At 56.0% G+C, this 12,789-nt stretch overlaps 1 protein-coding gene across 1 annotated transcript in view; it reads right to left on the bottom strand.

Moving 5' to 3' along the window:
* Positions 1–1,711: 1,711 nt before the first annotated feature.
* Positions 1,712–12,789, bottom strand: part of ALX4 (ALX homeobox 4) — a 49,176-nt gene continuing 38,098 nt past the window's right edge. The window contains exons 3-4 of the mRNA XM_011963273.1: positions 8,476–8,604; positions 1,712–6,154 (exon numbers count right to left, since the gene is read on the bottom strand). Coding sequence (XP_011818663.1) covers positions 5,825–6,154; positions 8,476–8,604 — 459 coding nt within the window. The 3' untranslated portion in view covers positions 1,712–5,824. The remainder of the gene's footprint in view (positions 6,155–8,475; positions 8,605–12,789) is intronic.

A 12,789-nucleotide genomic window follows, 5' to 3' on the forward strand; every position in this document is an offset into this window, starting at 1 on the left:
ACCTGTATCCCCCGTGATGCCTAAGTCACCCATCAGGCCAGTCTTCCTCTTCAGCAGTGGTGCTCATCTGGACTCTGGGATTTGGGGAGTGCTCAGCTCCCACAGGAAGAAGCAGGGGCGTGAGGTAGAGACAGCACCCCGTGGCTTCACATGTGGTTTGCACATGGCTTTTCTCCCTCTCTGCTTCAATTCCTGCCCTGTGACTTGGCAGTGATTTGGTGTGGAGCGTCCAAGTGCTGCCATGACCCTGAGCCCTAATATAGGACAGGTGTCATTTTTTAAAAAAACAAGGTCCCAGTCCAGGTCAACCTAAAACCCAGTTGGGTCTATACTGAATGTGAATGCACTGGCACAGGTATCAAATCTGAGATGTGGTTCCAAGAGAATAATGTTCAAATAGTTGGAAAGAGAGGATGAAAAGGAGCTTGTTGTTGTTGTTTTATCAGACTCACCACTGGGAGCTGGAGGGAGATGTCATTCTCTGGGAGTAATCATTGTCCCTTATGTCACTATGCCACGTCGGCTTACAAAGCCCATGCATGGACATTGTCCATTTAATCCTCCCCACACATTGGTAAGCCAAGCAGGGACAGGTCTTATTTCTATCCTTCAGATGTGAGAACTGAGAGTCAGCTGGTTTGGTCAACAAAAATGACTCCCTGTCCACACAGTGGTCCCCTGGAGGCTGACTGCCTCTTCCTGAGTCACCTTCATGCTGGAAAGCAAGGAAACACCTATTCCACAGTAGAACCTGGGTTCCTTCTGCTTCATAGTTTGTCTTCAGAGATTTGCTTTAAAAGTTGTCTGGCCATACCTCCCGGAAGGACAGTTCCCCTGGCCACTCAGTAGCAGAGCCAGAACTGGGACCCGCCTCTCCTGGAGGTCCCCCGCTCTGTGCTCCTGGTGCCAAGCAGCCTGGACCTCCACGCTCTGGCCCTCTCTTGCTTTCAGAACAACCCCTGGGAACAGAACGGTACTCAGTGGCACCGAGGGGCTGGCAGTGCTGGTTGTGAAGACCTCACTGCACAGTCTGTGCCAAGCACACCCCAGATGCAGGGGAGGCAGAGAGCTGCTGCTGCAACCCTTTGGGCTGCCCGAGAAGTGGGCTCTAGTACCCCCTGTCCCCTTCTAGCTTCCCTGCAGTGCAGACAGGTCCTCTGGGACAAGGGGGCTGGGTATGTCCCAGACCTTCGCAGGCCATGCACCCCTTCTTTGTGCAGGAGCATCAGCCGGCCACCTGTTGTTCATCTAGCCCTGGTAATCCCTTCTGTACTGTGTCAGCAGTTCAAAAGGGCACTGTTAGTATTTTTTGCCGACTTCAATTAACGTGAGATTTCAGAGGCCCCTCTGATCACATTTCATCTGTCACAAGTCAAGAACAAAACAGACAGATTCCAGTTGAGAGGAGGAAGGAGAAGGAGTTTATTGCAAATAACAACAACCAAACAGTTTGGGCTGGGCCAGCAAAGGGTGTTCTGGGAGCGCCCAGCTGCCTCTGCACTCCATTTTGCCCCGTTCCTGGGCCCCTACGTCTCCTTCCCATCCGTGTTCCTCCTCTCTCAAAAAAGATGTAAGTGCAATAACTTACTTTAAAAGGCAAGAACATTTCTTTTAATATTTTGCTATAATGTAGTTACATGGTGGTATAGGCAGTAAAACTTTATGGAACCGACCTCTTTTTTTTTTTTTTTTTTTTTTTTTTTTTTTTTTTACATTTTTCTAGATTTTTACTGTATTTTTAATATATATTTTTAATATTCCACCCCAGGCCATTAAGCTAAAGGAAAAGTTGCATTTATACAGGGTTAAAATATCTTACAATGAGAACAATAAGTATCGGTTGAGGTTCATGTTCCTTCTAGCACTCAGCTCTCTTTTTTCAACCACTGCACACCCAAACAGATGATTAGACATTGAAAACTGTCCTTCAAAATCAGTAGTATAAAGGCCTAGCTCTATGTGTGTGAGTGAAGAGGGAAGAAAGGAGAGGCTGAGGTGAGGTCATGGAAGCACCTTTCCTCCCTACAGCATCCTGAAAGAAGTGAAGTGGGATTGATGGGTCTTTGTCACCTTCTTATTTTTTAACTGGATCGTCACAGAATATTATCCTGGGGGCCCGTTTACCAACCATCCTCCCCCAGCTAGGCCTGTTTGCCTTTGCACCTGACAGTCAGGGCCATGAAACAGACCAGGAACCCCCACGTGTCTTTCGGGTTCTCAAAGATGGCCCCCCACTGTCTAGCCCAGGGAGGGAATGACTGCATAAGCAGGGTACATAAAAGTGTATGTTTCATGGAAACGTCCCTCTTGTCTGCCCAGCCGAAATGATGGGAGATGGGGCACGGAGCTGGGTCTGGTGTGATCACAGCCGTGTGTGCTGGGGACCCACCCCATACTTGCTGCACCCACCCCATCGCAGTGTCTTTGAGCTAACCTGGCCACAGTGCTTCCCGAAGCTGGAGGCATGGTACTGAGCGCTGAGAATCAAGTATAGTTAAAAGAATTCAAGGAAAGTTCTAAAAGCCCATGTCCTCCAAGTGCTATTTCAGCCTTGGAGACAAGCCTCTCTGTGTGCCCCCCAGAGCCCTCGCTCCCATGCCCCAGGAGTAGTGCTGGCATCTGGAGGGCAGTAGCAGCACCTTAGTGTCGAGCCTTGCCATGCTGAGACCTGTGCCCAGCAGGGACTGGAGGCTGTCAGTGTGGGGAGGCTGCCCATCCATCTGCTGGCTACCCACGACTTCATTTTTAAGTCGCCATCTCTGCTGAGATCTTAGGCAGATATCCAAAGGAAATCCTCACCTCTCTTAGCTTATTCGCATAGCAGTGAACCACGTGGCAGATAGATGCTTCTCTCCACCTGCCTTCATGAGCTGTAGCTCCAGACGGCCTTGGGCAGCTGCCCTGACTTGCTCAGTCAGCCTAGGAGCTGACAAGGCAGTGGCCCCCTGCTCTGCAGTGCAGAATGCCGGGCCTAGCCACCTGTCTGGGAAGGGACCGGGCCCCAAGGTTCTCTTCTGGAGAACTGAACTGCTGAGCGAATGCTCATGAGGCACTGGGGAGCTCTGTGCAGCACCGGCCACTCCCAGTGCCACCGACGCCGTGTCCCTCACACCCTGGGTGGCACATCCCAGGCTCCTCTCTCAGCTTAGTCTCAGGGCAAATGCAGGTCAGGGCAGTCACTTCTCCACTCTGGGCCAGGGTCTTCTCTGTTGTGAAGGGACTGGACTAACCAGAGGGTTTCTAAGCTTCCTGCCAACTCGGTGGTCCTATCATGCTCAGTGTGGTTAGGTGGACCCCAGGGGCTGGGCCAAGCCGCGGACGACATGCCTGGGGTATGTGGCTGCCTTTGACGAGATGAACAGGAACGTTTCACATTGGCGTGTTTAATCCTAGCCACTTCCTGGGTGTGTTGGGACAGGCAGCCATAGCCACAGGGCCTTCTAATAGACGCCTTTTCTTCTCAAGCTTTTGGGTTGAAATTTGCCTGACTTGGGTCTAGCCTAGCCACAGAGCGGACCCATGGAGGAACTGAGTGCCAGGGGCCCCTCCGGAAGAGCCCCCTTAAAGCTCTCGCTCTCCCTCCCTGCCTGCTCTGGAGCTCCCTGTCTGTCCTCCTCTTTGTCCTGATTCCCTCACTGTCCCTCCTGGCCCACTCTGGAGCTACCTGACTCTCCTCCTTTTTGTCCTGATTCTCTCATGGGTGAGAAAGACCCGGGGTGAAAGTTCCTTCCTCCCCCATCCTTCTTCAGCCATGAACATTTCAGAAGGGAAAGGGGGAGAAATGGGGGAACTGTTCCCAGCCTTAAGTTCTTCCTTTCCCTGGCTAGATTTTGGGGGAGTCTGGGTCATTTCAGCAAACCTCAGAACTAGAAAAAACTTCCCAAAAGTCACTCCAAGATCCTCAAATATTTGAAACACTTAAAGCCAAGCCTCCAAGAACATTTAATTCAATGTCCAAGACCCTTTCACCTCTACAAGCTCAATTTTAGAGCTACGATTCACAAAGAGGTCTGACTCTTATTAAGGGAGGCCATAGCCAGACCCTTCCTCAGCCCGGTTTCTAGAGCAGATGAGAACACCAGGCAGGTGGGAGACTGTCACTCCCAACCCCAGAGACCCTCATTCAACACCACCAAGTTTACCCTCAGCCCAACCCAGCAGGCCTTTCTGTGCCAGCGACCCTGAGCCCTAGTCCATGACAGGAATCAAGGGAGAAGGTAGGAAAGGCCAGCGCTTCAATGCAGGGGGCTGCCTGCTGGAGGGACCCCCCTGGGGTCTGACAGGCCTGCCTCTGGACGGTTACTGTGTACTCCCAGCTGAGGTGAGGGCTGGGGCTCAGGGCCAGACCTAAGCTGCAGGGGTCAGGCAGGCACGGAGCTCCGCTTCCTGGAGCGGGAAGCCTGGTTTCAGGAGGGCATCTTGCCACCCCCATCTGCAATAGCAAAGCCACGCCGAGGAGCCCAGGCCGGGAGCCCTTCCGCAGGCTGGAGAGAGGGCAGAGGGTCCCGGTCCCTGTGGAAGAAGTGTAAGGACGGAGTGTGGAAAGCTGTGTGGAGAAGAGCAGCACCCTCCCCAGTGCCTGGAGGGACAAAGAGCCCCCATCTGCCGTGGAAGGCTCTGGGCAGTGATGACACTGTGACAGATATGGCAGGGAGGACAGTCAGTCTGAGGCCGTGGCAGAGCCTGGAGGCCAAGCACGGCCACGTGTCCTCTAGCAAAGCCTGCACGTGGCTCTTGACCCTCTGCCGCCCGACCCCCGAGCCCTAGCTTGTGTGTTCCGAGTTGTGAGTCCTTCCACGCCGGGACACTGCTGAGCAGCCCCAGGGAGGGGCTAGGGTAGGGCAGGGAAGGGACGCGCCCCTCGGCATCCTCCCAAAGGGACCCTGCCTGGGCTCCGGATGGAGAACAAAGCTGCCTAGACCTCCCCTCTGTACCGGATGCCAGGCAGGCGGGAGAGCGGGAGAACTGCCCGGGCCCCTGCCCCACCCCGATGCCTCCCCCTCTCCCAGGACCTTTCCTTCTTCTAGCACCGTGGGAGCCCTTGTGGCATCCGTGTTCTCAGCCTCCCTCAGGTCTGGCTCCTCCCCTATAGTGTCCAGTGAGGGGCTGGCCCATGTCTCCCCTGGGGACTGGCATTGCTAGATGGCAGCAGGGGTCCTCGGCTCCAGCTCCTGTCGTCCTCTGCCCACTCCCTCCAGGTGTATCCAGCCCAGGGGACAGCCAGGATGCGGTCAGCCGGGCTCTGTCAGACTCGCTGCTGTTTGGGGGAAGGTGGAGGCCGTTGCCTTGGCCCCAGCTGGTCGGATTCCATGTGCTTTCAGAGAGAGAAAGATGGGAGGGTAGGAGGCCGGTTCTGCAGGGCAGCCTGTGCTTCAGACACAGCCACCAGCCTGGTGACCAGGGGACCCCACTAGGAGGGGGAAGGATGGACAAGACTGGGCTGGTGAGGCTGCTGGGTCTGCACGGAAATCTAACTTTGACTCATGGTCAACTAGGCAGGGCAGAGGAGGTGGCAGGAGGGAGAAAGCGCCTTCAGCTTATCATGGATGCGAAGCCGAAAAACGTGGCCGCTTGGCTTTCTCCACTGCCTGTGGCCGGGAGCAGGGGTCAGGGCCTCAGTGCCAGGAAGGGGCCAGGGGCCTGCTGCCCCCTCCCTCCCAGCAGTCCACGGGGCCTCAGACTTGGGGCGGCTGAAAGTGCTGAGGGTCAGGCCCCTGGCCCAGGCCAGGTTCCTAAGAGGAAAGTCGAGTGGGAGGCTGGGGGCCTGGAAAACATGGGCGTGGCCCATGGTGTCCCGAGGTGGGGACGGGGCAGGGGTGCCCTGTCATGTGGCCCAGGAGATGGCCGCACTGTGCTCCTTGGCCTTCATGCGGAGGGCCGCGATGCTTGAGGTCTTGCGGTCCGGCTCGCCATTGAGCTCATAGCCATTGAGGCCTGGGCTGAGGCTGGCTGCTCCAAACAGGCTGCCCATGTGCGTCTGGCCCACGTGACTGCCAGCTCCAGACACACTCAGGAAGTCGGTGACGCTGCTGGCCCCAGAGCCAGGAGGGTGGGCATGAGGGGACATGCAGGCAGGCACCGGGTCGCAGGGGACCACGCAGGCCGGCACTGGTGAGGCAGCCCCGTTGTTGCCAAGCCAGGACGGGTTCTGAATCTGGGAGAGGAAAGGAGAGATGTCACCGGCTGGCGGGCAGGCGCGATATGGAAGGGGCTCGCCCCTTCCCCCAGAGCACCTCTCGCGTCACTGTCCATCCTTCCCATGAAGCCCCTCGTGAGCATTTAGCCTTCATGGACATCCAGATACCCCTGCGGGGGTGGCTTTTACACCTTGGCAACCTCTGTTCCCAGGGCCAGGCTAGCAGCAGAGGGAAATTCAGTTCTAAGGAGTGACCTCAGGCTTCATCAAGGGTCCAGTGGAAGGGTGACACCCCAGCAACCCCCAGCTGGCTTCCTAATTTTAGACTCAGCTGTAGACTTGGCCTCCATCTGCGGATGGCAGCTGTGTCTCATTCACCTCCAGCTCCTCCCCAGGGCCCTCATATCCGCAGGCACCTGAGCAAGGTGAGTGGCCCTCAACTCAGAGAACTTTGGCATCACAGATTCCCTTGGGCCCCCACCAGTAGAAGGGAAGATGGAGGGGTTGGGTAAGGTGGGCAGCAGGGGCCTAAACCTCTCAGAAACCAAGGGTAGTGGCTGAGGTTCCAGGGCCTGAACTAGGAGGCTTCAGAACTAACTCAGGATGGAAGGGGCTGCCTCAGGAGTGGACAGCCAGAGCCGAGGCCGGACCTCCTCATACGAGGAGGGGGCGAGGGCATGAGCAGGGGTGAGCTGGCCATCTTATCTTCCATCGGTGCCACTGGGCTTCCCTTCCCTCCCCAACGTTCACCTGGGGCTTCCATCTTCCTCTGCCCTCTAGGCACGTATAAGGAGGTAGAATTAGGGTGTGGGGGAGATCCGGGAACCTCTCAGCTTATGCACACAGGATTCCTGGTAACCTCAGGTGGGCTTCTGCTGGCCTGCCCTCCTGCATGTGTCTGGAGCACACTCAAAGGAGGCATTTGAAAGCAGGGAGAAGGAGCTCAGCCCCAGTCCAAGAGGGAACCGCATTTCTCTCCGCGGTGCAGGGGAAGGGGGACCAGTTGGCTTCCATCACCCCATCTTGGAAGAGGTCTGGGCACGCACTATGTGGTGCTGTAGGTGAGGTGGGGGTAGGAGGGGGTGAATAGGGCCCTGTGTTGGTTTCTGCCTCCAGCTGTGTGCTCAGGCAGCAGAGCTCAAAGCCAAGGAGGGAGCTAGAGTTCCATCCTGCGAGGACAGAGGGAGGCTGAGTTTAGGGAGGGAGAGGGGAGAAAGAATGGAAGAACACAGTGCAAGCTCATGCCGATGGCGCCTGTGTGAGACGTCCCATATTCCTCAGCCTCACCTCCAGGCCTGCCCCCTGCCCCCCTGCCCCCCTGCCCTGTGAATCCCGGGTTGTGGGAGAGCGAATGGAGGGCTGGTCTGGGTGGAGAGCCCAGAGACCATTTGCTAGCACAGAACCTGCTCAGGGAGAAGTAAAGGAGGCAGGGGCGCCCGTGCTACTGGCTGGCTGCTGGGGAGGGCCGGGCTTGGAGCTGAGGCAGAGGTCATGCCAGAATGAGGCCTGAGCAGGGAGGGAGCAGCCACTTCTGCTGGGCAGGCTGAGAGGGGTCAGGAGTGGGCTTGGACTTGGCCAAAAACACATCTCTCCAGGCCTCCCAGGTGCCTGATGTGACTCAACACTGCTCGTCCCTTGCATCTCACACTGGAACAGGGGACTGGCTGACAGACACCCAGGGAAAATGCTCTGGGTGGGAGGGGAGGACATGGCCCCAGAAGCTGAGTGCAGGCACACAAGCTTTTTGAAACTGTACGATTCACAAAATACTTTTGCACGATTGAATTTAGACCTTACAACTGCCTGACAACGGAGTTGAGCAGATGCTTTTACCATGTCCAAGGTACAGGTGAAGAAACTGAGGCTCAGAGACTTGAGACTTGCCTGAAGTGAGAAAGACCCGGAGCTGGAGAGACAGCCTAAGTCCCCGGACTCGGAATCCCAAGCTCATTCCAACTTGGCCACGAGTCCTGGAGAGTTCAGAGCTCGCTTTTGGAAGAGACCCTCCGAGCGGTATCTGAGGGCCTGGTGGCCTTCTGCCTGCCTTGGTTCCAAAGCTCACAGCAGAAGTGGCCAAAGCTAGTGGAGGAAAGAGCCGTTCTCACTGCCCTAACCTTCCCTTCCCTAAAGTTCAGCCAAGCCTGGTTCAATGACTAGTTGGACAGAGTAACCCTGGGCCTCCCACATTCTGGCTATAAACAGGCACACCCCTGGAAAGAGACGGAAGGGCAGCCTGGAGCCATAAGTCATCTCGGGGGACCTGGGCTCTCCTCCAAGGGGCTCATTCTCAGAGCACCAGGGGCTGGGGATCGGTGGCGGCAGCTCAGGGCGGGACTTACCTGGGCGTAGTTCTCAGCTCGGGTGAGGAGGGGCAGCTCATACGCAGTGGAGAAGTGGGTTCGAACCTGCTGCATCTGCCCAAAACGCTCCCGCTTCCTCCACTTGGCCCTTCGGTTCTGGAACCAGACCTACAAGATGAAGAAGCCGATGTCGCGAGGGTGAGACGCCAGCCTGGAGGCCTCACTTTCAGGCAGTGCAAACTGTTCCCTTGAGCCCCCCATCAGTTGCAGTGTGTTTGGGAAGCGGTGGGGCCACACATAAATATCAACGTTGGTCTTTGTCCTCAAGAGCTGACGATCTAGAATCATCCACTCTGAGCTGGGAAGGTATCTTACCCCCACTAGCCATGGGTGTGATCCTGAGCCAGAACTTTATTTTTCTAAGCTTCAGAATCCAGAGCAGCCAAGTGTCACCACCTATGAAATAAGTCACTGGTCATCTTAGCAGTCATCTAACCCACTGTGGGTCACAAACTCCTGTGGAGAAGCTGATAAAAGCTACAAATGCTCCTCCAGATACGTTCTCCTAGACAGTCACACACAGTTTTCCAAAAGGTTCATGGCTGTCTAAGGCCTATTGGTCCAGATTCAGAATGCCTTCCTCCCTGCATCCTGTCTGCAGCCTTCTTGTTGGAAACAGTCTCCCAGCTCAAAACTCCCCTGTGTTGAAGGGAATGAGACCCTGTGGCAGAACAGGGGCTCTGCTGGGCAACAGAGGCAGTCAGGGAAGACTTCCTGGAGGAGGGACAGGAGCTGGGCCTTGAATGGTTGACTGAAAGGAGGAAAGCCAAGGCCTGGGTTTAGAAACAGCGAGGCGTGCTCCAAAAGCCTAAAGAGGTCAATTTGAAGGAAGTAGTGGGAGAGAAAGAGACAGAGGCAGATCGCAGGGGGCCTTGAATGCCAAGTAAAGCGGTTTGCCCTTGGTGTTGTCCGTAGAAGCAGTCGCTACAGCATCTTGTGTAGAAGAGTGGCCTGATGCTGAGAGGAAGCGGAGGCCCACCTGTCACTGAGCACGGGTGGATGGGATGTTGGCCTGATTGGGAGGGGAGGGGAGGTCTCTGAGTCAGCTGTGAGCACTGGGGTCTTTGGTGATGGGGAGTGTTGAGTCCTTTTCCTTTGCACAAGCATTTCTGGAAGGCTGAGAACTGTCCCAAGGCTCAGGAACGAGAGCTGCCCTACCCCTGGCCCATGACTTAGGATCTGGAGAAAGGGCGATGGGGACGGGGTGGGTGAGAGAGGGAGAATGAGGAGGGATCAGCTTCCAGGCCGGGAATGGCTTTAGGCTGATTCAGAAAGGGACCATGGTGCTCCTCAGAGGGAGGCTTCTGCCATCTTGATGTGCACCTGCCTGCTGGCTTTGCAGACTCAGATGCAAGTGGGCACACCTCAGACAGCACGCTGCAGACCGGGAGAACAGAGCCATTACAACAGCCTCAGCTGTAAAGCCATAAGGAGCCTTGCCAGGCCCTTCCAGGCCCAGGCATCAAGAAAGCCAACTTTCCTGAGGTCCAGTCCCTGCTCTCCAGGTGGAAACACTCCTCCATCCATCACGATCAATGCAGCTGCTAAGCTAAATATAGGAGTCAGCTCTCAAAATTCCTCTGCCTCAGAGCCTTTGAGCTTCCTAGGAACCACTGCAAGGAGGGGAGAAGGAGGCGTGGACATGCTTCCCCACAGATGCTGCCTGGCCTCTTCGGGCATCCAGTGTAGCTGGCCAACAGACAGGCTCATAGAAGCACTGGCATTGCCAACGGCCTCAGTTTCTGCGTGGCGAATGGTGCCTCATAGTCGCAGCTGGGGAGATAGATGGGAAATGCAGTCCAAAAATGTTTAGAGTACTTCCCATTTGTTTCTTTACAGCTCCTGATCTTTCTCACTGTCTTTTGCTAGAGGAAAGAGAAGTCAAAGAAGATGGGAATGTATCTCATGTTACTGTGAGGAGGGTGGGGGTGAGCAGGGGTGCGCATTAGTATGTTTCTCCACTCCTATACCAACTCACTTTCCCCTTCCTAATCCTAAGCATGTGTGTGTGTGCACGAGTGTACCCACTAGTGTGGCTGCATGCACGTGCGTGTGTGTGCACACATTGACTAGGGGAGGAGAAGTCTCTTCCCTAGAAATGGACCCTCTCCCAAGCTTGGGGTCTCAGCCCCTGCCCTGGCCTCCCAGGGCCCCTTTTCCTCCAGGGATTCCTAGGGTCCAGGCCCTGGCCGCCCACTGGGAGCCAAGGGCAGATGGGGTCTCCTCTCTGCGCTGCTGAAATGGGATCCCTCTTTATCAGTGGCCTGGGATGGGAGACTGGGGCCAGGATGAGAGAATGAATCAGAGGAGCTTGTTTTCATTTCATGTTTAATTTCCTGCAGGCTTAGCTCCGTCTTTCCGCTCCTTCCTCAGCCTCCCAGGGTTTTCTGTGGGGGAAGCTGGGGGGAGGGGAGAAGCCACTGGAGGCGCGCAGAGAGATGGCTTCTCTTTTTCTTTTTGTCACCGTGACTGTTGGGGTTCCCCTTGTGTCTCTGTGGGTTCCAGGTCCCCATGGTGGGGCTGTGGAAGTGGAAGATGTCCCTGCAGGCTCTGGAACAGAGGATCCAGGGATGGGCGGGGAGGGACCCTGAAGAGGGAAGGAGGTGGCCAGCGCCTGGCAAAGGGGTCTAGAGTGGAGGGAGGAGCCGTGTGGGGGAGTGGAATGTGGGGTGCGGGCTCGCTGGAGCTGAGTGTGAGGGAGGAGGAGATGCGGGTTATCTGGGGAAGACAGATGACCAGGCGGGGGAGAGGCCGGCAGAGCTAGCACCGTCTTTGGAACAGGAGTGGAGGAAGGTCAGGCTGAGGGATTTATTTGAGGGCTGAAGATGGAAATGGTGAGAGGCGGGCGAGCGGCCGCTGGGAGCAGGGCTGCCCACCTCCTCCCTCCTCCTGTTCCTTTGTCCTGGGGCCTTACCCTGTGCACCCAGCTCTGGATCTTCTGCCCAGATCCAGACATGAGCTAGGTGAGCCTGGCCGGTCCTCAATATCCTCCCCAGTAAATTGGAGGCGGCAAGGGTATCCCCGCGACCCCTTCTATGCGCACATCGGCAGGTCCTGAGGCTGGGAGTGTCCTTCCACTTCCGACCCCTGGCGCCCTAGGGGCTCCGAGAGCTCCCTTCCAGCTGCCACACCAACCCCCCGGCCTGCTCCTGTGCCTCCGAGCTCTGCACCGCAGCCTGTCTCCACTGTGCAGCCCCAGGAGGACAGCCAACCATGAGGTCCCCACTGTTCTCCCAGTCTGAATGTCACACCTCAGGACCACCCTGGCCTGGGCCTACTCAGCATAGGCCTCTCCGGAGGACCGGTCTGTGCAAGGAACCAACTGTCTTGGCGGAGGCCTCGCTAACCGCAGCCCATCTGGGGCCAGGGCGGGGTGGCCCAGGGCGGGGAGGCCTCTGTCTTATTGTCTTCAGACACCAGCTGCAGAGATTGGAATCCCAGACAGCAGAGAGAGGCCCCTGCAGCCCCCTGGAGCAGGGCCAAACCCCAGGCTTCTTCCCAGGAAAAGTCCATCTTGGGGCCCCCAATGCCCCGTCCCTGTCCCTACCACCACTCTACTCCAGGCACCTGGCTTGCCACCAGCTGAGTATGGGCCCTGAACAAACACTGCAGAGGCAGGAAGGGGGTTCCATCACCACCCCCTTACCCCCCCAGGGCACTGCCAGGCTTAGGACTCAACCCTTCAAGTCTGACGCACATGAAGATCCCACCCACCCTGCTGCCTTTATACAAAGAAAAGCCTCTGAACAATCTGGCATGCGTCCTTGTACAGCAAACTAAAGTCAAAGAAGCACTAGGCTGGGACTCAGGAGTCCTGGATTCCAGTCACAGCGCCGCTACTGAGTGGCTGCTGTTAACTTCAGGTTGTGACTTCCCACCTATGGGCCTCTTCTTCCTCGTCTATCAGGTGGGAAGATGGGGTGATCATTTCCAGCACTACTGTTCTATAATTCTATGGTCCTCCTACGAGATGATAAGATATGCAGCACATCAGAGTTTCCCTTTCTGCCTTGGCTGCCAGGAAGCTCCAAGTTGAAGTTTGTGCTCAAAGGCAGGCAACCATGAACCTTAGCCTAAATTTTTTTTAACCACATTACCTCTGCATTTCATGCCGTTGTTCTTGTTTTTAGATTGAACAAATCAATCTTTAATTGTAAGCTACCTCAACTCCATTTTGGAAGTAGGTATACGTGTGTGTGCGCGCGTGCATGTGTGTGTGCATGTGTGTCTGCAGAGAACACTGTTTTAGTTGTACGATGGTAACTGAAAAATGCTCTGTGTGCCTTTGTTTTC

Source organism: Colobus angolensis, unplaced genomic scaffold (assembly GCF_000951035.1).
Source record: "Colobus angolensis palliatus isolate OR3802 unplaced genomic scaffold, Cang.pa_1.0 Scaffold61, whole genome shotgun sequence".
Classification (NCBI taxonomy): Eukaryota; Metazoa; Chordata; class Mammalia; order Primates; family Cercopithecidae; genus Colobus; species Colobus angolensis.